The sequence below is a fragment of the Aegilops tauschii genome, chromosome 6 (genome assembly GCF_002575655.3).
Source record: "Aegilops tauschii subsp. strangulata cultivar AL8/78 chromosome 6, Aet v6.0, whole genome shotgun sequence".
Lineage (NCBI taxonomy): Eukaryota > Viridiplantae > Streptophyta > Magnoliopsida > Poales > Poaceae > Aegilops > Aegilops tauschii.
The window spans coordinates 13,274,366-13,297,201 of record NC_053040.3 but is presented as its reverse complement, the minus strand read 5'-3'; the positions used below and the strand labels follow the sequence as shown (position 1 = coordinate 13,297,201).

The window sequence follows — 22,836 nt, the reverse complement described above, 5'->3', positions numbered from 1 at the left end:
AGAGCTTTTCTAATGTCAAGTATCATTTCCTTGGACCATGAGATTGTGCAACCCCCGGATGCCGTAGGAATGCTTTGGGTGTATCAAATGTCACAACGTACCTGGGTGACTATAAAGGTGCACTACAGGTATCTCCGAAAGTGTCTGTTGGGTTGGCACGAATCGAGACTGGGATTTGTCACTCCGTATGACGGAGAGATATCTCTGGGCCCATTCGGTAATACATCATCATAATGAGCTCAATGTGACTAAGGAGTTAGCCACGGGATCATGTGTTACGGAGCGAGTAAAGATACTTGCTGATAACAAGATTGAACAAGGTATGGGGATACTGACGATCGAATCTCGGGAAAGTAACATACCGGTAGACAAAGGAAATTGTATACGGGATTGATTGAATCCCCGAAATCGTGGTTCATCCGATGAGATCATCGTGGAACATGTGGGAGCCAATATGGGTATCCAGATCCCGCTATTGGTTATTGGCCGGAGGGGTGTCTCGTTCATGTCTGCATGGTTCCCGAACCCGTAGGGACTACACACTTCAGGTTCGGTGACGCTAGAGTTGTAATGGGAATAGTATGTGGTTACCGAAGGTTGTTCGGAGTCTCGGATGAGATCCCGGACGTGACAAGGAACTCGAGAATGGTCCGGAGGTGAAGATCGATATATTGGACGAAGGGTATTGGAGTCCGAAATTGTTCCGGGAGTACCAGGTGACGACCAGCGTGACCAAAAGGAGTTTCGGAGGCCCCGACAAGTGTTTGGGGGCCTTATGGGCCAAGGGGAGGGGGCACACCAGCCCACTAAGGGGCTGTGCGCCCCTCCCACCCCATCTCATGTAACCAGGAGAGGTGGGGGCACCTCCCCTAGGGCAGCCGCCCCTCGGCTTGGGGGGCCAAGTTTCCTAGGGGTGGGGGCGTCCAAACCCATCTAGGGTTTTCCTTGTGGCCGCCGCCCCTCCCCTAGGGAAACCCTAGGGCGCCTCCTCCTCCCCCCCTTCCCCCTATATATTGTGAGGGAGAGAGAGGGCTGCAGACGACCCTTTCGCTGGCGCAGCCCTCCCCCTCTTCAACACCTCCTCCTCCTCCGTAGTGCTTGGCGAAGCCCTGCTGGAGAACCACGAGCTCCACCACCACGTCATCGTGCTGCCGGAGCTCTCCCTCAACTTCTCCTCTCCCCTTGCTGGATAAAGAAGGAGGAGACGTTCTCGGGTTGTACGTGTGTTGAACGTGGAGGCGCCATCCGTTCGGCGCTTGGATCGGATCTTCCGCGATTTGAATCGCCGCGAGTACGACTCCATCAACCGCATTCTTGTAACGCTTCCGCGTACCGATCTTCAAGGGTATGAAGATGCACTCCCTCTCTTTCGTTGGTAGCATCTCCTAGATTGATCTTGGTGACACGTAGGAATTTTTTTGAATTATTACTATGTTCCCCAACAGAACTTGCATCGTTACCTTATTGAAGGCGTTCTCTAGTAGCTTTGCGATTGTGCTGGTCTTCATTGGCAGGCATCGGAAACTAGGATGAAAATTCTTGTCTTGGCCATCTCCGGCCGGACAAGGCAATGATGGCGCAAGGACGTTTGTCTTCTTGAAGACGTAGCTATAGAAGAAGTCAACTTAGTCGTAGGTGTTTCTCCATAATAACAAATAAAACTAGATGTATGCATCATAATGATGTAGAAGCATGGGATTTTAACCTACCTTTCGAAGAGAAAATTCTAGTTGCATATCTAACCAATTTTTATTCTTGTTGTATCCCTTAAAATTAGAAAAGAGATTTGAAACGATTAGACGCCTATTCATCCCCCCTCCCCCTCCTCTAGTTGACCATACTGATCATTTGAGCAGGGGCGAAGCCGGGTTGTGGTTGTGTAGTCGCTTGACTACACAGGGATTTGGGAAGTGAAAGACCCCATATGCATGCGTACTCAGCTGCTCAATAAACAAATTCTGGTAATTGACTACAAGGGCCACTTGTCATCTGGTTTGGGCAACGTTTGGCTGGGTAAACAGAAGCAAACTAGCAAAGGAAGCCCTAACAACTACCTGATTGGTTGATCCACTAATCCCGTGATTTATCCATTCACAGTTGGATTTCTCAGTTGTTTCATCTTCCCGTGTAAATCTCACCAAAATAGAAAACTTAGGTGCGACCATTGATATGGGTGTTAGTCACATCTGCCGGAGTTTAATCTATTTTGGGTCAGCTCAATAACAATTTCAGAAATTCCTAATAAATTCTAGAGGCTCACTCAGCCAATTCGTGCAAGGCAAGAGATGAAACTAAAGTTTACTCCCACATTGCTAGTTTGGTAGGAGTTGGACCTTCTTTTAAGGGAGGTTGTTTCCCCACATGTATGAGCATGAGAATAAGAGGGACATTCACGCGCGCTCCTCCTCCACCGCTCGCCTCGGCTCAACGCGCGGTGGGTTGCGGGAACGAGCAAACCTCTTCAACGACATGGATGGCAAGGACATCGACCCCAAGACCGGTGCTTCTGCCGCTCTGCTCCGTACGTCTTTGTATCATTTTCTTGTTCTAGCCTCGGCTATATACATATGTTATGTTCTGGTTCACATGTGCAGATGCCACACTTTGATAGATTACATGACTTGTTTCATCTCTATTACAATAGTCATGTTTTATCTACTAGTTTTGTTAATAAAAGCATATGGTAAATTGCTCATATTTCCAACAACATCAACCTTCGGCTAGCCGGCAGCGTTCTTGATGCACCGTTAGTCATCATTCGAGGCCCTTCCCCTTTTATTGGTAAGTTTTATCTTCCTCCTCTTTTAATTTTTTTCTCTCACAATGAATACTAGGAACTTCATCGCAAAAAAATGAATACTGGGAACTAGAAGTAAGAGATAGGGTATTATTGAGGTTTTAGATGTCATTTTTCTCAATAATATCGCTCTTATGCATACATATCAAAATATGCATAATCGAAAGGGCCATCGGTCATATGTAGGGGTGGAAAGTGGTAGCGGATAATCCGAAATATCCGATATTCGTATTCGAGAAAATGCCTATTCGTATCCGAAACAGCGGCATCCGAACCAAAATGGAAATGGAAATTATCTGTATCCGAATTTATTAAACAAATAAAAAATAAAATATGGTAGGAGATTTTGACACAAATATGGATTTGGAAGTGGATATATCCGTATCCGAATAAGATTATGAGAGGTAATTTTCAAAATTTGGACCCAATCCAATTATCCAACATAAATGCCAAATAAGTGGTCAAATTTTACTCTTTATATGATTAAACTTATAAATTATTATGCATTACAGTAGTATTTATTCATAAACCTATTTATCATTGACTTATTGTATGTCACAAGTTGATTATTTCAGGTCACATAGCTATCGACTAATTTACTTAAGCAATATGTTGATATTATTCATATCCGTTCCGAATCAAGAAAATATCCAATACGTATCTGTATTCGAATAATATCCGAGCCACATCCGTATCCGATAACATCCATATTCGGATTCGTATTCGTTTTGAAAATATGAAAATGGAAGTGGTAAGAGCACTATCCGATCCGCATCCGATCCGTTTCCACCCTTAGTCATATGACTCTTCTGTTGCCGATATGTCGGTTTTCAGTTTTCTATTGTTAGACTGTTGGTTTGGCTATGTGCATTTTAGTTATGCAGAGGCTGGGTGTTGCTCATCATGAGTTGTATTTACTTGATGCTACATTTTGAGTCAATAAAAGCACCCTCAATAAAAAGATAAAATTATTTTTGTGTACAATTTTCTGTTATAAAAATCTTGACATCACAACGTTTGGATCCGGGCACCGCCACTGGTTGGTAGTGTCACCGGCACATGCGTATAAGCCGAGAACGGCCAGGCGGCCTATATAATCCAAATAGAAGCCGAGAACGCGGCCACTCTGCTTTTAAGGGAGGCGAAGGGTTTTGTGTTTTAAAAATTAAAGTGAAAATATAAGCCAGACGAAGACGTAGTGTACTCGGCTTATACCGAACGTTGCTATAGTAGATGTTAAGCGCGCCGATGATGGCCACGTGACAAGGAACGTCTGTAAGCCGAGATCTTTTATAGTATATGCTAACCTTTTTCTTGGCTCCTCTCGGCTTATGTTTATTTAAACCGAGATCATTTTTGTTGCCGTGTGTTCTTCTTGTAATACTCGGCTTAAACTCTTATGAGCCGATTGCCCTAAAATTACGGGCGACTTACAACTCGACACATGGCAGCTTATAATTTTCCTGTAGTGCATGATTTATACCCAGTTTAGTTAGAGCTGATGGATTATTTGTTTATCGAGTAATCGTATGGAATGATCTATGTCCATATGTAGCAATCATTGTGTCAAAGAGATGGTTGGTGCGGATATGGTCATTGTAGTACTTTGTCGATCACTGTTTTGATCACTTTTTTTCTCGGTTAGGCATAGCTTTGTTCTTGTATGACTTTGCTCTTTGCCGGCATCTTTTAGGTATATGTGTGCCTTTGTGTTGGTTGTGGGCTTCCTAACAATGACGAGGGCGGGTGTGCGCTCACTATGTTTGTATCCACTTGATCCTTCATTTTGAGTACTTCCTCTATCCATCTATACAGGGCCTAATGTGTTTTTCGAGGCTAACTTTAACCACATGTTAGAGCAATAATATATGACATGCAAGTTACACAAAGCATACCATCAAATTCATACGTGAAAGGAGTTTTCAATGATATAATTTTCACATTATACATCTCATATACTATTAATCTTATCGATAGTCAAAGGCAATCTCGAAAAACATATTAGGCCCTATATATATGGATGGAGCGAGTAAATAAAATTCATCCTTTGTCGTAAGAAAAAAAATGTAGCAATCATATAGGGCGCCATCATATATTCATGTAGTCCCTGTATTTATGTGTTGTGCTATAAATATGGCGAGTTTCTATTTGAATGTATGTGTGCATAGACCTCGTCGCGTACACCCATCAGTTGTTGCTAGTGTTGCTCGACACAGATACAGCTAGTAGCCAGTGGCTTTGGCAGCGGCTTTCGGCGGGGATGGCTTCGGTGGAATGGGCGACGGCCGCGGTGGCATGGGCTTCGGGGGTGATGGCGGCGGTGGCATGGGCTTAGGAGGTGTGGGCGTCGGCTGGTTGTGGAAGCATTTGATCCCGCATGCTTTGTAGCAATCCCCTCGTTTACCTGTAAAACCAAAGGCAGCCGTGTTGGTTATATACTACGTACACATATACTATAAGAGTCGTAAGATGCATGTTACTTGTTTGGAGGGTGGTATATATACACATACATGGTGGCAGGGCGAGGCAGGTCTGGGAGACGCACATCTTGTAGCACACCGGCGGCAGGTCCTTGTAGCAACAGACGATGCACTTCTTCTTGCACTCGAAGTATTCCTCGCCGTCACCTTTGTTGCCACCTTTCTCGTCGTAGCCGTCGGCAATGGGGGCGCCTGAACCATCCTCGGTTTTGTGGATGGCAGCGAGAGTGCCGACGGCGGAGCGTACACCAACTGCACTGCCATCGGTAGAGTTGACGACATCGGGGGCGGGGGTGCCACCGTGGCCGTCGTCGCACGTGTGCATGCAGGAGGAGTAGCACGGCCAGCACTGGGCTTCCGTTGAGAGCTGCGGGGGTTGGGGGTCCGCCGCCCCTGCCGCGGCCAAGAGCGCGGCCGCGACCAGGAGGATGGCGATCTTGGCCGCCGCCATGGAGACTATGCTAGCTCTGCTACCCTGGTGAGGTGTGTGGGGGACTGGGGATGGAGATGGATGGGGTGTGGCTGGCTTTGCAGGAGGTGGTATATATGGTTGTTCGCGGGATGGGACCTGAACGCGTCCGGCTCCGGCAGCTATACGTACCTCCAACTCCATGCTTAATTTGCGCGTGGCCGTTTCACATGCGCCGCGCATGAATGCATTTGGGTACCTCCGTGCCTAAGTTGCTCGCGCCAGCTTCACATGCGTCGCGCATGAATGCATTTGGCTACCTGGCCGTAGGAAGCTAGCTAGGCAATGTTATTTTCACCTGTTTACCTTGTAACAAGACCTGTATTATGCTCATCTTTTGTTTTTGAGAGGAATTATGCTCGTCTTCTAAAAAGAAAGTGCATCCCATTGCAAAAATCCATCTCTGCACCCGAGCTCATCTGCACCCGCGCCGACGAAAAAAATCAAAACAAATACTAGAGAAATTCAAACAATTCCAATTTTTTTGTGATGTAGACAATTTGAAGCGTGAGGTCCGCTTCAATTTTCACATCATTTGGACAAATGAGGAGCTCTCAGCAAAAAAGACAAATTAAGGGTATGTAAAAATGTTTACTGTTCATGTACTGTTTTGGCCCGGTTTGTCTTTTTTGCTGAGAGCTCCTCAGATGTCCAAATTACATGAAATTTGGAGCGTGTCTCACGCATCAAATTGTCTACCGCACAAAGTTTCTTTTGGAATTTTTTGATTTTTGTGAATTTTTTACGAATTATTTTCTAACCGGGTGCAGATGAACCTGGGCACCGAGACACCCTACTCCATTGCCAAAATCTATCTCTGCACCCGCGCCGACGAAAAAAAATCAATATTAATACTAGAGAAATTCAAAAAAATACCAAATTCTTTTGTGCTGTAGACAATTTGATGCATGAGGTCCGCTCCAATTTTCACATCATTTGGACAAATGAGGAGCTCTCAGCAAAAAAGACAAATTGATGGTACATATATCCTTTTCTCTCCATGTAGACAGAAATTCTCTCATTGTCTCTTTTTGTTTCCTAGTCGACGCTTAACCTTTCTTTAAGTCAAATCTTAATCTTGACCCGATAAGCAGTCCGACTAGCAGAAATTAATCATTCTATTTAGAAAATTGTTAAACATAGAAGGTACCGTTCTCCAAGATTTACAAACATATAGTATGTGTACATGTTTTTAGTCTTCATTCTTTCTTTGGTGAAAAACGAGTATAATACATGTGTACCATGCACACTCTCTGAGGGAAACTCCAACAATGAGACCCATTTCGTCCAGATGGGTCGTTTAGATCCATGTGGGCAAAAGACACGGCCCAGTGCGGTGACCCATTTCGCAAATATGTATGCATGTTGTCCGTGGGGACACAACTCCACCGTAAATTTGGCCTTTCGTCCGCCCCGGCTTCATGCGCCAGTGGCCCAACTACCGCCGAGTCATTCCTTTTTAAATGCAAGCATGAGGGGGGGGGGGGGGGGGGGGGGGGGTAACCCGTTCCACGCGCGCCCATTCTTCTCCGTCCATCTCCCCCCTCCCCTTCTAGGCCGACAACCAACACTAGCCACCGCCCACAGCCGGCGCAAATGTCGTGGAAGTGGATCCCTAGGAAGGCCGGGAAGCATGACCACGAGGAGGCAGGCTCTTCCTCGAAGCGGCCCCGCGCGGCCTATTCACCGTGACACCGCCAGGGGCGGCAGCGGGAACGCCATGCCCGCTGACCAGTGCACGCGTCTACATGCCATTGCCCGACGTCCACCTGTCAAACGATTGGCATCTGAACCAGGAAGGGTCACAATGCTGGCCATTCTGGCCTCCAAACGAGCGCCGGAGGTGGTGATCCGCTATTGTCGAGCTCAGCTCCCCGACGACCTCTACCATGAACCGGCGTTTGCCCAGGACAGCCCATGGTGGGACACCTGGTTCTACGACGAGCAAGACCAGCGATGCCGGTCGTGCTTCACCACCCGTGCGTGTGCTCTAGCACACGAGCCTCCACGAAGGCTCGTGGTGAAGGCGGAGGAGGAGGAGGAGGCAGGTTGGGCGAGGCACCTAGCTAGCTATGCTATTTCCAAGACACAATGTTTGGAGTTTTCTGAAACTTGACAGTTTACCTACTTGCATGGGTGCGTCGATGCATCTCTCTTCATCAAGCTACATGATGAGGGTGAGAAGCGATACTCATTCCGGAACACTGGTTCATGTTTGTGTTCAAAGCCGAGTAGGCACCGAACTATTTCACCTGCATGTTTTAGAAGTCTGCAACTGCAGGGAAAGATTCAAAGAGATAGATGGGCTGAGTACAACGCAAGGCCAAACCCAATTTCAAAATCATTCCATGTGTGCCCTAAAAAAATTCATTCCATGTGTGTCTCGCGTGCCGTTGCCTAATTTGCTAGTATTTGGCAGTTAAGGGTGCCAAATATAGACAAATTTGTATGCAGCGCGCACCCACCACTTTGCTAGTATTGTCAGTGGGCCGGCCTATCTAACCATTTTAGCATTTTATTTTTCTGAGAAGCTCGTCTTTTTTTTGGGAAGCTTCCAAAAACATCTGGGACAGGTTTAAGGGATGGTTTTCTCTGGTTTTTATAAGGCGAGTTTTGTTCTTTGTGGTGTGTTCCTTTTTTCTTGCTTTATTTTCATTAATTCCTAAAGTCTTTTCATCAAATTAGCGAACTTTTTTCAGATTCGTGAAGATTTTTCAAATTCACCACCATTTTGTAAACCCGCAAGCTTTTTTTTAATTTGTGAACAATTTTCAAATTGATGATTTTTTTCAAATTCACAGACTTTTAAAAATTCATGCATTATTTTTAAATTCATGAAAAAAATTCAAATTCACAAACTTTTTCAATTTTATGGAAGTTTCAAATTCAAAAATTTGCTAATTTGCAAACATTTTCGAAATCCATGAATAATTTTCAAATTCATAGAATTTTTAAAATTCATGACCTTTTGAATATTCGTGAAACTTTTTCAAATTTGTAACTTTTTAAGAATTCATGAACTTCTTTTAGATCCGTGAGGTTTTTTGATATCTACGAATTTTTTCAGGTTCACATTTAAAAGAAACACCATGAACTTTTTTTAAATTGGTGGACCTTTTAAAAATATGAACATTTTCTAATTTAAAAATTACATCCAGATCCATAGAAACACTGAAGCGAGTCAAAGGCGCGCAACCGTTATCGCCCCTCCCTTGCTATTTATTTTCAATCATGGTAGTGCAACGACACTAGAAATAACAGAAATCACCTCCATATCCGTAGACCACCTAGCAACGACTACAAACACTGAAGCGAGTCGAAGGCGCGCAACCTTTATGGCCTCTTCTTCGCTAGAGTTAGGCAAACCTTGTTGTAGTAGACAGTCGGAAAGTCATCGTGCTAAGGCCCCATAGGACCAACACACCTGAACAGCAACCGCCGCCGTTGAAGAGTAGCATATATCGGAAGGATCCAACCGAAAGACACACGAACGTAGACGAACTACGACAAGATCCAAGCAAATCCACCAATGATAAATCCACCAAAGAAGCACCTCCACACGCCCACCAACCATGCTAGAAGTACCGCCAGAACAGGGACTAGGCGTGAAGAACCTTATTCCATCTTCAGAAAGTCGCCTCCGTCTCGTCTTCCTGAACAGGATACGAACCCTAACAAAACTTGAAGGAACATCTAAAGACGGAGCCCTCCCGCCAGCAAATGTCGGGATCCACCGCGCCGCCATGGCCCTAAGGCCACCGGAGACGAGGTGGACCGGCGGCGGAGCCGGCGGGTGACAGAGGAAACCTAGCCTTTTCTTTTCTTGGGGAGGAGGTGTAACTTTTATACGGCGGCAGTGTTTAAACAAAAAGAAACTGTCATGTATTCGGAAGAAAATGCCACCTCTCCTCACTTCATCACAACTAAAAATGCAATCAAGTCGTTTGCATGTGTCACCTCCCTTGAAGAACGTTCTAGGAGGTTCCTTTGGCTAAGTGGCCGTAGGCAAGCAGCTTCTGAAAAGAAAGTGCACCTCCTGGGTCCCATTGTACATTGTCTTCTTTTCTCTCCATGTAGAAAGAAATTCTCTCATTGTCTCTTTTTGTTTCCTAATCAAATCTTAACCTTTTTTAAGTCAAAGCTTAATCTTGACGTGAAAAGCACGTTCGACGTAAATCTGTTTGTATGTTGTCTGTCAGACGTAAATCTGCCCCAAATTTGGGTTGGTCCACATGGACAGCTGACGCACGCACCGCACACCCACGCACTCTTATCCCTCCGCCTCTACCACCGGCCTGCATCACGATGGCGGCAGGCAGTGGCGGAGCTTGCAGCCCAAACATGGGCGGGCCAACAAGAAGAACATAACTTATGGGTTGCTGTTTTAAGGCCCAAGAGTAAATGTATACTGTATAAAACTTCATGGGCTGGGCGGGCCACGGCCCATTCAGCCTTGTTGAAGCTCCGCCAGTGGCGGCAGGCCCTGCTGCCAAACGGTGATTGGGGTCTCTTTGATGGTGATGGTGGCATCGTGTGGGTTGACGGCAGGTCGGGAGCGTGGAAATCATTGTGGCGTGTTGCGGTCCTCTCCCCTTGCAGCATCTGATGTATGGGTGGCGACCTAGCTCATAGCCGAGATAGTGGCAGTCGGGGGCGTGGCCGTGCTGCTCAACCATTTTGGTTCTCGGCCTGTAAGGGCCTGCTCCGGACACTACTCGTAGCAGCAGGATCTGCCTTTTGTGCTCTAGTTCTAGCACTGGCGGCCCCTGGGCCGACGTCCCTCGGCAGAGCTCTCTCTAATGAGGTCGTAGCCGGCAGTGATGTGCTCTGCCATTGGTATTAGTCCTTCTCGCGACTACTCCGGCCTATGGCGGCGACCTCGCAGTGGATTGCGTGGCCACTAAAATACCTTTGTGAGGGTTCCTCTCTCCAGATCCGGTGATTTTTTCGGCGATGATATGCAAACTATGGGTGACAACTTGACACAAAGGGATGATTCGAAGGCGGATGCGCATCACATGGAGCTGCTGGGGTTGCGGAAAAGTAGTGGCGACAATACACGAGTGACTTTGATGGTAGTGCTAATCGGGCACCTAGTATTGAGCTTCGGAGTGAAAGCCTAGGTCTAAACTAAGTAATTTATACATGTGAATGATGATCTTTTTATTGTCATTACCTTATTGCAGGCATTACTCAAATCAATTCTTTAGGGTGAAAACCAAGAAGTTGGCCTTGGGAGGTTGGATCCGGTGATGGTGGCGTTTGAGTGTCACTCCCTTCTTAAAGGCATTACTATTGAAGAACTTTTTTGTCCACGTGGTACCATGAGATGGTTGGTGTAGATCTGGTCATTATCGTAGTTTGTCGATTGCGGAAGCGATCGTTTTGGGTTTTTATTTAGTTTTCTTCGCCTATGTATAGCTAGCTTTGGTTACATATGACTTCGCTACTTGCCGGTGTGTTTTGTGTGTGTCTGCGTTGATCTTCTTTGTGTCCATCCTAGCTAAGAAGAGGCTGGATGACCCTGAAAAAAGAGGTTGGGTGTGTGCTCGTTGTTCTTGTATCCTCATAATGCTCTATTATGAACGAATAAAATCCACCCTTTATTAAGTAAAAGAAGCTCAGAAGAAATTGGAGTGCCCTCGGATAAAGGAGGCAGAAATGTCCTAGGAATTGCTGCGAAGGATGTAATTACCAAGGATTCAACAACAATAGTTGGAGATGGTACTACACAATAGGAAATAACAAAAAGGATGACACAAATCAAGACCCAGATTGTGGTCTGTATGTGTATTGTGAATTTAATATTCTTTGTTTCCATGTCCTATTTGTGTAATCAAATCTTTTACTGAAATTAGAGAGAACCAACACAGGGGCCTCAATTAAAGCTTGCTTGAGAACATCAAAGGATTTCTTGGGCTTTTCCGAATTTGCTTGAGAGCGGTCCTTGCATTAGTATGAGTTTGTGGACGCGTAACGAAAAACAGTAATTTTGCTTTCCTCCGCACTTTGGCCCCCATTCTTTCGCACCCCAACGTCGGTGGAGACTCAGAGAGCTGCCTCAAATAGCTTAGCTTCAAATAGCTTTTCCTGCACTAGCGCACATCTCACTAAAGTGTGGATGAAAATGCCTTGACTAAAATTTCGTTACGTATCTTTATTTTTCTCCCAGGTTACTGACATGAACATAAAAATGAAAGCTAAAAGAGAGGAGAACCAAATTATATGGTGATGGTGTTGCCATTCAGGTACAGCTGACGTTCCACACTAAGATACATATTGATCGATGCACTAGGCTACAATTCCAGAAAGGCACCCGGTAAGGCACTAGGTTGCATTAGCAGCGTATAATAGCTATAAGATAATACATCTTGGTTATAAGTAAGAGCACAGACTGAAACTGAGCTAAAGGAAAAGAAACCAAGGGTTGAAGACACGCTGAATGCAAGAAGGGTAATGCTTTCTCCTTGTTAACTTCCAATTGATTTTTGGGATGTGTGTACCTGTTCGTCTCATTCAGAGGACCTTCTTCATAGTCTTACATTGCATGCCATCGACGAAGAAAAGAAATGCACATCTCCAGGCCTTAATTGTAAAGAGCATCCCAAACCACAACCAGAAACCAAACACAATCCCAGCTATAACAAAGTAGTACAACCACTGATCCTCCTCTTCAACATTTCTCTCATTCGGGGCGAGCGGAGTCTTTTCACACAGAATGTCCAAAGGAAATCCACATAGCCCGGAGTTGTTGGAGTAAATGGATGGGTCGGTTAGGGTCTGAATTTGACTCCCAATGGGTATCTTGCCCGACAGATGATTAGTTGAGACATTCAACGTGGTTAGCCACAATAAGCTTGAGATGCTCGGAGGGATTTCACCTGTAAGTTCATTAAATGATAGATCGAGGGATTCAAGAAAAGTCAAACTACCAATATTTTCAGGAATGTTGCATGACAGATGGTTTCTTGACAGGTTCAGAAACTGAAGGCCCTGAAGGTTGGTTAGCTCTTTAGGGATGCACCGAGACAACAAGTTATCAGATAAATCAATACCGGCTAATAACCCGATCGCTCTTTGGAATTTCTGCTCCTTGCCCTTCCATATTATGTCGATTCTATCATTGTATTTCCACTCCAGGAGCAGTCCCGTAGTCGATAGATTTTGTGGATGCTTCATGGAGGTCAAGCTGCCTAAGGATACCGGAATAGAGCCAGTCAAGCTATTGTCTGCCATGTCGAGCACCTGAAGTTGCGAAAGCCCTGATAACTCCGGAGGAATTTCTCCAGTGAAATTGTTTGATCTGAGGCTAAGGATTCTCAACAAAGGGACCTGACTCCCGATCCATGGAGGGATAACACCAAAGAACATGTTGTTCCCCATGTCCAGGGTGGTCAGCAAGTTGCAGCCCTCTAGAACCGGCGGAAAGACACCAACGAAGCCATTTCCGGCGAGGTAAAGAGACCTAAGAGAGCAGTTGTGGCTTGCCACAGGTGCGGGGATTATACCTGAGAAGGAATTGTGAGATAGATCCATGAACAACAGAGACTCTAGGTTCCACAAGCAGTACGGAAGCTTCCCTGTGAGCCGGTTGTTCGATAGGTCCATGAAGGACAGATGGTGGAGGCTGCACCAGCAGTCCGGGAGCTCCCCGGTCAGCAGATTGTCTGACAAATCTAGTGCAGAGATGTAGAGCCTGCAGAGCTGGTGTGGGATGTTACCTACGAGGCTGTTATTGTAGAGCTGAAGGTCGAAGAGGCTGCGCATGTCACCAAGCTGCGGCGGGATTGAGCTGTTGAACCTATTGCTGCTGAGGTCGAGGATAGCGAGCGAGTCGCAACCCTCAAAGAATGGGAATGGTCCAACAAAAGAATTTCTGGTGAGATGTAGCGTGGTGAGAGAGCAGTTGTGGCTTGCCTTAGCCACTGGGAATTCACCTGAGAATGAGTTATAGGACAGGTCTATCTCCTCCAGAGCCTCCAGGTTCCACCAGCAGTCCGGGAGCTTCCCAATGAGCCCGTTGCTTGACAGGTCCATGACTCGCAGAGACTGGAGGTTGCACCAGCAGTTCGGTAGCTCTCCACTGAGGTGGTTGTTGCTCAGGTGCAGTACCCTTAAGGATACTAGCTCGCAGAGCTGGTGTGGAAAGGGGCCGCTTAACGTGGTGTTGCTGAGGTCGAGTGTTTCGAGGGAGCGCAACCTTGAGATGCTCACCGGGATGGTGCCGCTGAGGTTATTGTGACCAAGGCCTAGAATGGTGAGCGCCGGGAACGCCAGGGTGTCGAGCGTATCGAGCCCGCCCGAGAGACCGAGTCGGTAGAGACTTAGCTCCACGACTCTTTCTTTGTCGCAGTACACCTGATCCCAGTCACAAACCGGCGTGGCCCGGGTCCAGGTTGAGAGCCCGGCTGCGTCGATGAGGCTGGCCTTCCATGCCAGAAGGGCATCGGCCTCTGAGGGCACCACCGCAGCAGTCGTCGCCGGGATGGCGGCCGCCAGCAAGAAGAGTGCGGCCGCGCCGGCGAGGTGAACTAGTCTTGTCATGTCCACGGACGGACCCGGAGTGAGATGCTTGTGTGTAGGGAAAAGTCAGGTCCGCGGGACACACTGGATCGCACAATAGAGTACTTATAATGGATATGCATTGGCAGGCGCAATCAACGTCGAGCGCACTCTGTAGTTAGTCTGGCTTACACCAGCGTACGTCCTTACCCTCGTCGTCTGTATGCATATGCCGGCCGGCAGACCAGGCTCTGCGACAGGGCGACGAATGGCGGCTTCAAACGTATTCAAATAGCACCGATCAAGAACAAGTCGAAAGATCCCAAAACGCCGCCGGCGCTCCCTAGCTACCCAAGATCCAGGTCCAGTCACACACGGGCGTACTGACTGCTGACTTGATGAGTGTTTTTTTTTTCTTTTTTGCGGGGCTATTCTTATTCACAATTTAGAGCATCAGCCGTTCGGCCCCACAAGGCACCGAAAAAGAGCCGTCTGGGGGTGAACCGGCGCTAGATTGGCGTCTGGGGTGACTTTGTTCCCAGTCGTCGGCCCACAAGTCGCCCCTGGTTCGGCGATATTCCGTACAAATATATCCAAACTCGGCGATTTTGGCACGAACTCGGCGAAACTTCATTGAAATTTGTACAAAAAACATAAAAACATGCAAACTACGCCTAGCCGCCACCGCCGCCGCCGTCGCCGTCGTCTACATGCCAAGAAGCCTGTAGAAGCGGGTGTAGTCGCCATCGTCGTCGTCGTCGCGCGCCTCGCCTGTGGCGCCGTCGTCCCTGCTGCAGCCCTGGCCAGGGTCGCCGACGCGCGGTGGGGCGCTGGACGGCCCGGCCTCGTCCTCCTCGTCGCTGTCGAGGACGATGACGCGGCCCTCCTCGCGCCCGCGGCGCCGGGCCTGGAGCTCTGCGTACACACGGCGCTGGCGGCGTACCTGCTCCCAGATGTAGTCCTCCTTCGCCCGCTTGAGGGCGGACTCGTCGTCGAGGGCCGCCATCTCGATGTGCTCCGGCTTCACCGGGAGCAGCCCCGGCTCGGGCTTCGGCCGGACGAGGCGGAGGGAGCCGCGTGGGGAGGGCCGGGCACCACCCTCGTTGATGACGAGGGCGCCGCTGCGCGTACGGCACCCGAGCGGCGTCTCCTTCGGCTCGGGCTTGACGGGGCGGAGCGCCGGCGAGCCGGAGCCCGACGAGGAGGACGACCCCGGCTCCATCCGCCGCGGCGTCCAGGAGCTACCACGGCGGCGAGAGAAGGACAGCCGCGGCGGGTACTCGAGGCACGACACGTTGCCGGTCTCGATGTGGTCGAGGACGGCCTTGAGGGTGCGGCCTGGCACGCCCCACCACTCGCGCCGCCCGTCGGTGTTGAGGCGGCCGCAGGGGATGACGCCGTTGGTGGAGGTGATCTGCTCCTCGCGGCGGCATTGGAAGTTCATGGTCCAGAGGGTGTGGCTGTCGGCGGCGTAGCGCGGCTCGTTCCGCTGCTCCTCCGTCAGGGACGAGCGGATGCGGGTGATCTCGGCCTGCCGCGCCGCCCCTTCGGGCACCTGTGGCACCAGGACGCCAGCGGCACTCAGCCTCCACGTCCCCGACACTCGCATGTCCGGGGGCACCGAGTACTCGGCCTCGTAGAGTAGGCGCGCCTCCGGCTCTTGGAGGTGGCGGCGGCCGAAGCCGTTCGCCGCCGCGCCGTCGCCTGGGAACCTCTCGGCCATCTGTGCGTCGGCGGGAAGAGGGGAGAGGGTTGCTTTCGGCGCCGGAGAGGGAGGAAATGAGAGCTGTGGCGTCCACCGGCGGGGAGGTCGCCTTTTATAGCCGCAGCTGGGGCGGCGATGGGCTGCATGCCGGACGACGCGTGGCGGGAGAGGGCGGGACGGGCGTCGCGACGCCTTCACTGCGCCGCCCGTGAGGCATCAATGGAGGCTGACCGGCACGGCAGCGCGGTAGCATTCGCATTGATTCCCGCGGGAACCGAGGCGATGAAGCGGCGTCTCGCTGACTCGGCGGGCCCATCCTCTTTCGCGGCAAAAACGCTCGCCCCGGCGCCCCCGGGCGCCCCCAGCCCGCCGGGTTCAGCCTGGGTCCGCCGGCGCCAGTTTTGGCCCAAACAAGCGAAAAACGGGTTCCTGGGGCGCGACTGGGCTGATTTTTGGGCGCCGGCGCGGAAAAATCACCTGGGAGGGGGGCCTGTTGGGGGCGCGGCTGGAGATGCTCTTAGTGCATTTACTTCCTCTATTCGAATGAATAACATGTGCACTTCGCAAAATGAAAACTTGACCATAAAATATATGAATAATATACATTTTGTGACTTCAAAAGTAAACCACTGAAAACTTCTTTTCAATACAAATTCAACCGTATATTTATTATAATCCACATTTGGTTGTTCTGATTTACGGTCAAACTTGAATCCATTGAAATGAGGAAGTATAAAATAGACATGGAAGTTCAGAAGGATGTTTGTTTTTAATCCTCCTAAAAGCGGCAAAATAGGTAATGGAGCTACTTGGACAAACGGGACTATCACCATGGGAAATGATTATAGTCATCCGGCCGATTGTACGCCTCGCATCCGCTGTGTTGAGAGCCAACCACGTGTCAGACCAGTCCCACGCATTGCAAGCCTCAGATTTTTGCAACATTTCATGTTTCCGAAACATGAGGAATGTCGCAGTGACAACATGACAGTGCATCCTAACCAAAAACACGACGGTGCGACGATGTGGGTGAAAAAATTCTGCAACATAACATTTGTTTCAAAAAAAAATCTGTAACACAACACCTATTACATTCTACAACATGACCTCTGGCGTAAAAAAATCTGCAACACAACATATGTTGCAAAATTGGATTTTGCAACACAACCTCTGTGGCAAAAGTGGAAAAAGTGAAGCATAACGCTCGGCGCTAGATAACGCCAGATCTAATGGCTCGCAAGGCAGCAGATCATTTAAAAACACCCATCGCCCTACACGTAGTACGTCTCTAACACAATCCAGGGTTTTGGCCTGCCCTTGGCTCCGATAATCTATCTATCTTCTATCTATCTATCTATCTATCTATTATATACTTAAAATGATAGAAAACGAACGGTTAAGATTCATCTGTACAAAGTTAAGATATTGAATGGTTGAGATTTGTTATGTAGGGCATGATGGATCGCTAGGGGCTAGATTGGGTGCCGTCCGATTGTAACTAAGGAAGAAAGTTCAGCTTAAAAAAAGTTGTCCGACTGCATGTAGGAGTTGTAGATGTTCTAAAAGAGCTGGTCCTCCACGTCTTCATGTAGGAGTTTTAGTTTTAGGCCACTGCTAGGCGTCATCCGGCTGACGCGAGAGAATCATAAACCGCCTCATGAGCCATTGGATGAGGCGATGCGCAGCTGTCCGATATGTGCCAGTTGGTCCACGAGCGTAAGTGCTTAACCCAGCAGAAATTGACTCCGTCGTCTCTCTAGTGCAGCACTCCTCCATCGCTCTTCATCATCCCGTCTTGTACTGCTGCGGTGCTGCCTGTTGACGACCCGCGCAATCAGCCGGTCATCTCCGCCACATCAAACACCCCCGTTGCATTGACGCTTCTGCGTCGTCTAGCTCACAGGCTCGACAAGATTCACCTAAGATGACCGGTGCATCCTGTTGCGTGCGTTGGGAGAGCTGCATAGCAGCGCCGGTGCCTCATGCCGAGTGCGTCGGGAGAGCTGCATAGCAGCGCCGACGAGGTTGCATAGCAGCGCCGGTGCCTCATGACGAGTGCGTCGGGAGAGCTGCATAGCTAGCACCGATGAGGTTGCATCGCAACGCCGGTGCCTCATGCCGCGTGCGTCGGGAGAGTTCCATCGCAGCGCCGGTGCCTTATGCCGCGTGCGTCGGGAGAGCTGCATAGCAGCGCCGGCTAGGTTGCATCGCAGCTCCGGTGCCTCCTGTCGCGTGCGTCCAGAGAGCTGCACAGCAGCGCCGGCGAGGTTGCATTGCAGCTCTGGTGCCTCCTGTCGCATACGTGGGGAGAGCTGCATAGCAGCGCCGGTGCCTCCCGTAGCTCCGCGCCCCATCCAACTTGCAACGCCAGCAACGTCGATGAGGTTGCATCGCAGCACCGGTCCACAGCGCGTCGCACTCCGACTAACAGCGGCTTGAATGCTTTATCAGAGCACTGGCTGGCACCGGCGAGTGCGCAACACCACAAAACGGCCATGGTGGAGAGGCGCACTGGCTTGGGGACAGCGCGTCCATGGCGGAGAGACGCATGGCCTTGGGGCAATGGCTTGGGGACAAACACGTCCATGGAGGAGACACGGACGGCTTGGGGCATTAGCTTGGTGACAGCACGTCCATGGTGGAGAGGCGCGGAAATCAGCAGTGGAAGGAATCGAGAGGTTAGAGACGAGGGATCACGGGGATGGCTCGCCTGTTTCGCTAAGAAATAAGGTTGGGCGGTGGTGATGGGCAGGGCCCACAACGACGCGTGGCGTGCAGAGCGGGCGGTTTATGCGAGTTGTGTTATCAATCGGTTGAAACAAAGAGATTTCCTTTAGATTTTCTAAAAGAGCTGGTCCACGTGTTCCACTCAAACATGTCCCAACCACAGTTATATAAAAGGAAAATGTTCATGCCCGGTGCGCCGGCCGAACTTTCGGCCGGCCCATGCGCCACATTGGATCCTATGAGCCAGCCACGTCCACTCCCCACGCGTCATTTATGGGCCCTGCAAACCGCATCCATCTTCCTCCTCCCTTATCCCTTTCACACAGTTTTTCCCCAAATCAAACGCGACCTGCTCCGACGACGTCCGCCTCCATCTGCCCCGCGCATTTCCGGCAAGCAGCCGCATCCACCTCGCCCTGCGCTGCTCCGGCGACCTCCTCGCCTCCACCTGCCCCCGTGCTGCTCTGACGAGGGGCTGCATCTACCTACCTCCACATTTCTCCAGCCTTTTGACCTGCCCTACGCTGCTCCGGCGAGCGTCTCTCCCTCGACCTGTCGCCATGCCGCTCCGGCGAGCGTCGTCGTGCTCCACCCGTGCGGGAACGGCGACTACGTTGTGCACGACCGGACGAGATGCTGGAATCGGTGTCGGCGGGAGCTTCAATCGGTGGTATTTTTTGCTACATCTGGCTTCTTGTTTTGCTGGAATCAGCAGCATTTTTTGCTACGATCCCCCTTGTTTGAGTGCCTTTTGCTGCAACCAGTCCAAAACTTTGCTACCATCATTTTGTTTTTTGCTACTACCGTTGGAGTCCGTCTTTTGATATTTTTTTGCTTAATTAGATCCATCTTTTTGCTGGAACCACTCTAACTTTTTGTGACCATGGTCTTTGAAATTTGCTTCTGCCGTCTTAGTTTTTGCTACCACCCTGTTTTTGACTTTTTGTTGGATCCATCTTATTTTTGCTGGAACCACTTTAAGTTTTGCTACCATGGTCTTTGTATTTTGCTACCACCATCTTTTGTTTTTGCAACTACCCCATTTTTGATATTTTTGTTGGATCATTTTTTGCTGGAATCACTCAGAGAGAGAGAGAGAGAGAGAGAGAGAGAGAGAGAGAGAGAGGAGGTTGTGAATGGCATGGAGGGAGCTACAAACATTACCAAAAATGCTACAACCAACGCCCTGGGAAGCTTCAATCGAAGGTGATGAAATTTGGGACCGGCCATGACGCAAGCGCAAAAGCTGTAACCGTGCATGAAGAAAGCTTCAACCATTGTGTGAAAAAGCTTCAACCATGGCATGGTGGCTCTCGGACACATCGGGAGCTGCAGCCGACGACATGGCGGTGCTACGACGGCGACGACTAAGATGGACGGTGGCAGGTGGCGAGGACCGCGGCGAGGACCGCGACCGGCGACCGGGGCGAGGACGGCGACCTGGTGATGCTTCAAGGTCAGCCCTCGAGAGTCCATGGCCGGGTGTCCAGCACAAATAGCTGTTTTGGATTGGACGCGATTTTCTTGTGAGAAAAAAAAACGATTCAAAGGCTGAACTGACGGTGTGCAAATGACAAACTAACGTTCCAGATACGACCGGCCCAACAGTTGGGCCGGCACACCGGCGCAGATCACTGCCCTATATAAAAAGTAAGAGGCAGCCGCGAATACCTGCAGTAGGATGGAAACACAAAAAAAAAACAAGGACTTTATACAGACTCAACTCCACGGCAGCTCGCCACATCAATTTGAACAAAGGCATCCAGCCGGCTATATATGCATGTGTGATACTATGAAACATGACGTGCAAGGAAAAAAAAGGGGAGATGCAAATGTGTTATGGGCCAGTTTATACAACTCTAACATGATCAAACCGAGAGATATGAGAACTGTCAGACGTACGTACGTGCACATGCCAATCCACCCACAAGGTCTCAAACCAACCTATATAACACAGGCCGTTCGTTGCAGAAGTTATATAACACAGGACGTCAGTTTTTTCTGATGGGATTCGCTGGACCAACATACTTACGTACCAATCAAATATTATTTTTGACTGGAGGAAAAATGATAAATTAGTTCAAAACAAAGACCAAATTCTTGGAAAAGATTAGAATATACAACTATATATATCAAGCATGTGGAAAAACATTCTCCAATTTTTCTTTTAGATAAAAACATAGTGATGAATACATGTCATTTGCATTTTTATTTGTATATAGTCTAGATGAAGCCAATAATGTATTAGATTTCAGAATAAATTTGTACAAAAATAATAGATTGGATTTGAAAAAATATATACTCTATAGCATATTTTGATATATTTTTCCAACACATGCAAATGAACGAAATTTTGCTTTTAGATTGGATTTAAAAAAATATATACTCGATTGATCGATCGATATTGCTTACACTGACAAGACTTGATATGAGCTAAAAGGAAAGGGCAGCAAAGCAATTTTGCATTTTCTCTTTGGCTTTGCTCTATCACAACTCTACATTAGGCGATTCACTTTTGATAAATTCCAACACATGCATATGAACGAAATTTCTTGGCTTTAAGATGACATTATCTTTACTTAAAAACGTTAAAAAATATGAAATATTAGATTAATTTAAATAAGAACATAATGAATTAGATTGTGTATATAACTTGATAGAGATAAATCTCTTATTGTTGGATGTATGAAAGGGCAACTTGATATTCTAAAAAATGCTGAGTAAATTAAAATGGAAAATAATGATTTTTATTTACATGACTTCTAGATGAAGTCCAAAATAGAATTATAGAATTATACAATATCCAAAAGTAACTAACATTATTGGATTTTTATATGAAAATAGAATTAGCAAGTTTTCAATGCATAGCATCCAATATGATGTGTGGGTTTCAAATGTTAGGATAATACGGTGTGAGAAGTGGAAGAAGTGGTTAACGAGAGTACATTGGCGCATACATTAATCAGTTGTCACTATCAGAGTTCAAGATGGTGAGAAGCGATAAGCTAAGATGCTGGATCAGAAGAACTACAACTTTTAAAAGGACCACATACACATCATACGAAAGATAATCGGTGTGAAAAAAATGACGTACGGATGCCAACATATTTCGTGCGCAGGTGATGATATATTATGAGACAGAAGAAAAATGATTTTCCAGGTAAAATAACAGAGGTTGAAGAAATAATTTTTGTGAAGTGTAATAAGTCATATTGATCATGTTTAACAATATGTAGACGCTAAGTAAGGAAAACCAATATGAATAGTGAGCGAGATAATGTTTTTCGCAACTTTCAATAAATACACATACAGCAACAATTAAATTGCTTAGGCTGTTAAGAAAATGACAAATTTAATAAGCTGAGCATGTGCGAAAGGATGCATCCGAGATTTGATCTTGCACCAATTGTAAGTGCAACTACAAAACACAAAGGGAAGGGCTGGTGGAAGAAAACAACATTGAGTTTAGATATGTGCCATTGATTTTGGTTTCAATCATAACTATAAATTCTCAACTCTTCAATTTTAATATATACACCAATGAACAAAGAAGAAGGATTAATGAAACAAACGATCACTTAATATGAAACTATATCGTCTCACTTGCACACTAAGGACTGCAATGCCTTGGTCCTCTATTGGCACCAGTAATTATGTGAGAAGTACATATAAAACAATATAACAATATGCCACATCGTGCCCTACAATTAAAATTTCTATTTAATATCCCACAAACATATTCTAATGTTATAAATAAAAGAAAATAAAAATATAAGATAAAAGTAATCTAGCCGCGCAAATGCGCGGGTCACCCCGCTAGTTTCTCTAGATACCAGTCCATCGGATTAACTAACCGGCCAGCTTGGTTAGAAGAAAAAATTATAATTTCTCAACATACCCGTTGGATGCGATGTTGAATATACTTCTAGCATATTCTGGATGCATAGTAAGAATATGACTGTATTCGATACATATCTATTTTTTTTAAATAGGAGCTTTATTGATTACTCAAGGGTAATACATTCGGGTGTACGTAATATATACAAGAGAAAAGTATGTTTTTGATCCCTTAGATTTACAAAAAATAGATATTTGGTCCCCTGCCTTTTTTTGGTCAACATTTAGTCCCTTATGTTTGAAAACCCAGAGAGATTAC

The 22,836-nt window shown here is 47.6% G+C and overlaps 2 protein-coding genes across 2 annotated transcripts; both read right to left on the bottom strand.

Moving 5' to 3' along the window:
* Nucleotides 1–5,019: 5,019 nt before the first annotated feature.
* LOC109784576 (uncharacterized) lies at nucleotides 5,020–5,761 on the bottom strand. The gene is made up of 2 exons (XM_045230253.1): nucleotides 5,302–5,761; nucleotides 5,020–5,201 (listed from the first exon to the last, which is right to left on the bottom strand). Exons 1-2 carry the CDS (start codon nucleotides 5,726–5,728, stop codon nucleotides 5,020–5,022), a joined length of 609 nt encoding a protein of 202 aa, XP_045086188.1. The 5' UTR covers nucleotides 5,729–5,761.
* A 6,501-nt stretch (nucleotides 5,762–12,262) lies between these two features.
* LOC109784584 (uncharacterized) lies at nucleotides 12,263–14,290 on the bottom strand. Its single transcript, XM_073501605.1, has 4 exons — nucleotides 13,908–14,290; nucleotides 13,411–13,556; nucleotides 13,308–13,328; nucleotides 12,263–13,254 (listed from the first exon to the last, which is right to left on the bottom strand). The coding sequence occupies exons 1-4, from the start codon at nucleotides 14,288–14,290 to the stop codon at nucleotides 12,263–12,265; spliced, it is 1,542 nt and encodes a 513-aa protein (XP_073357706.1).
* Between the last annotated feature and the right edge of the window lie 8,546 nt (nucleotides 14,291–22,836).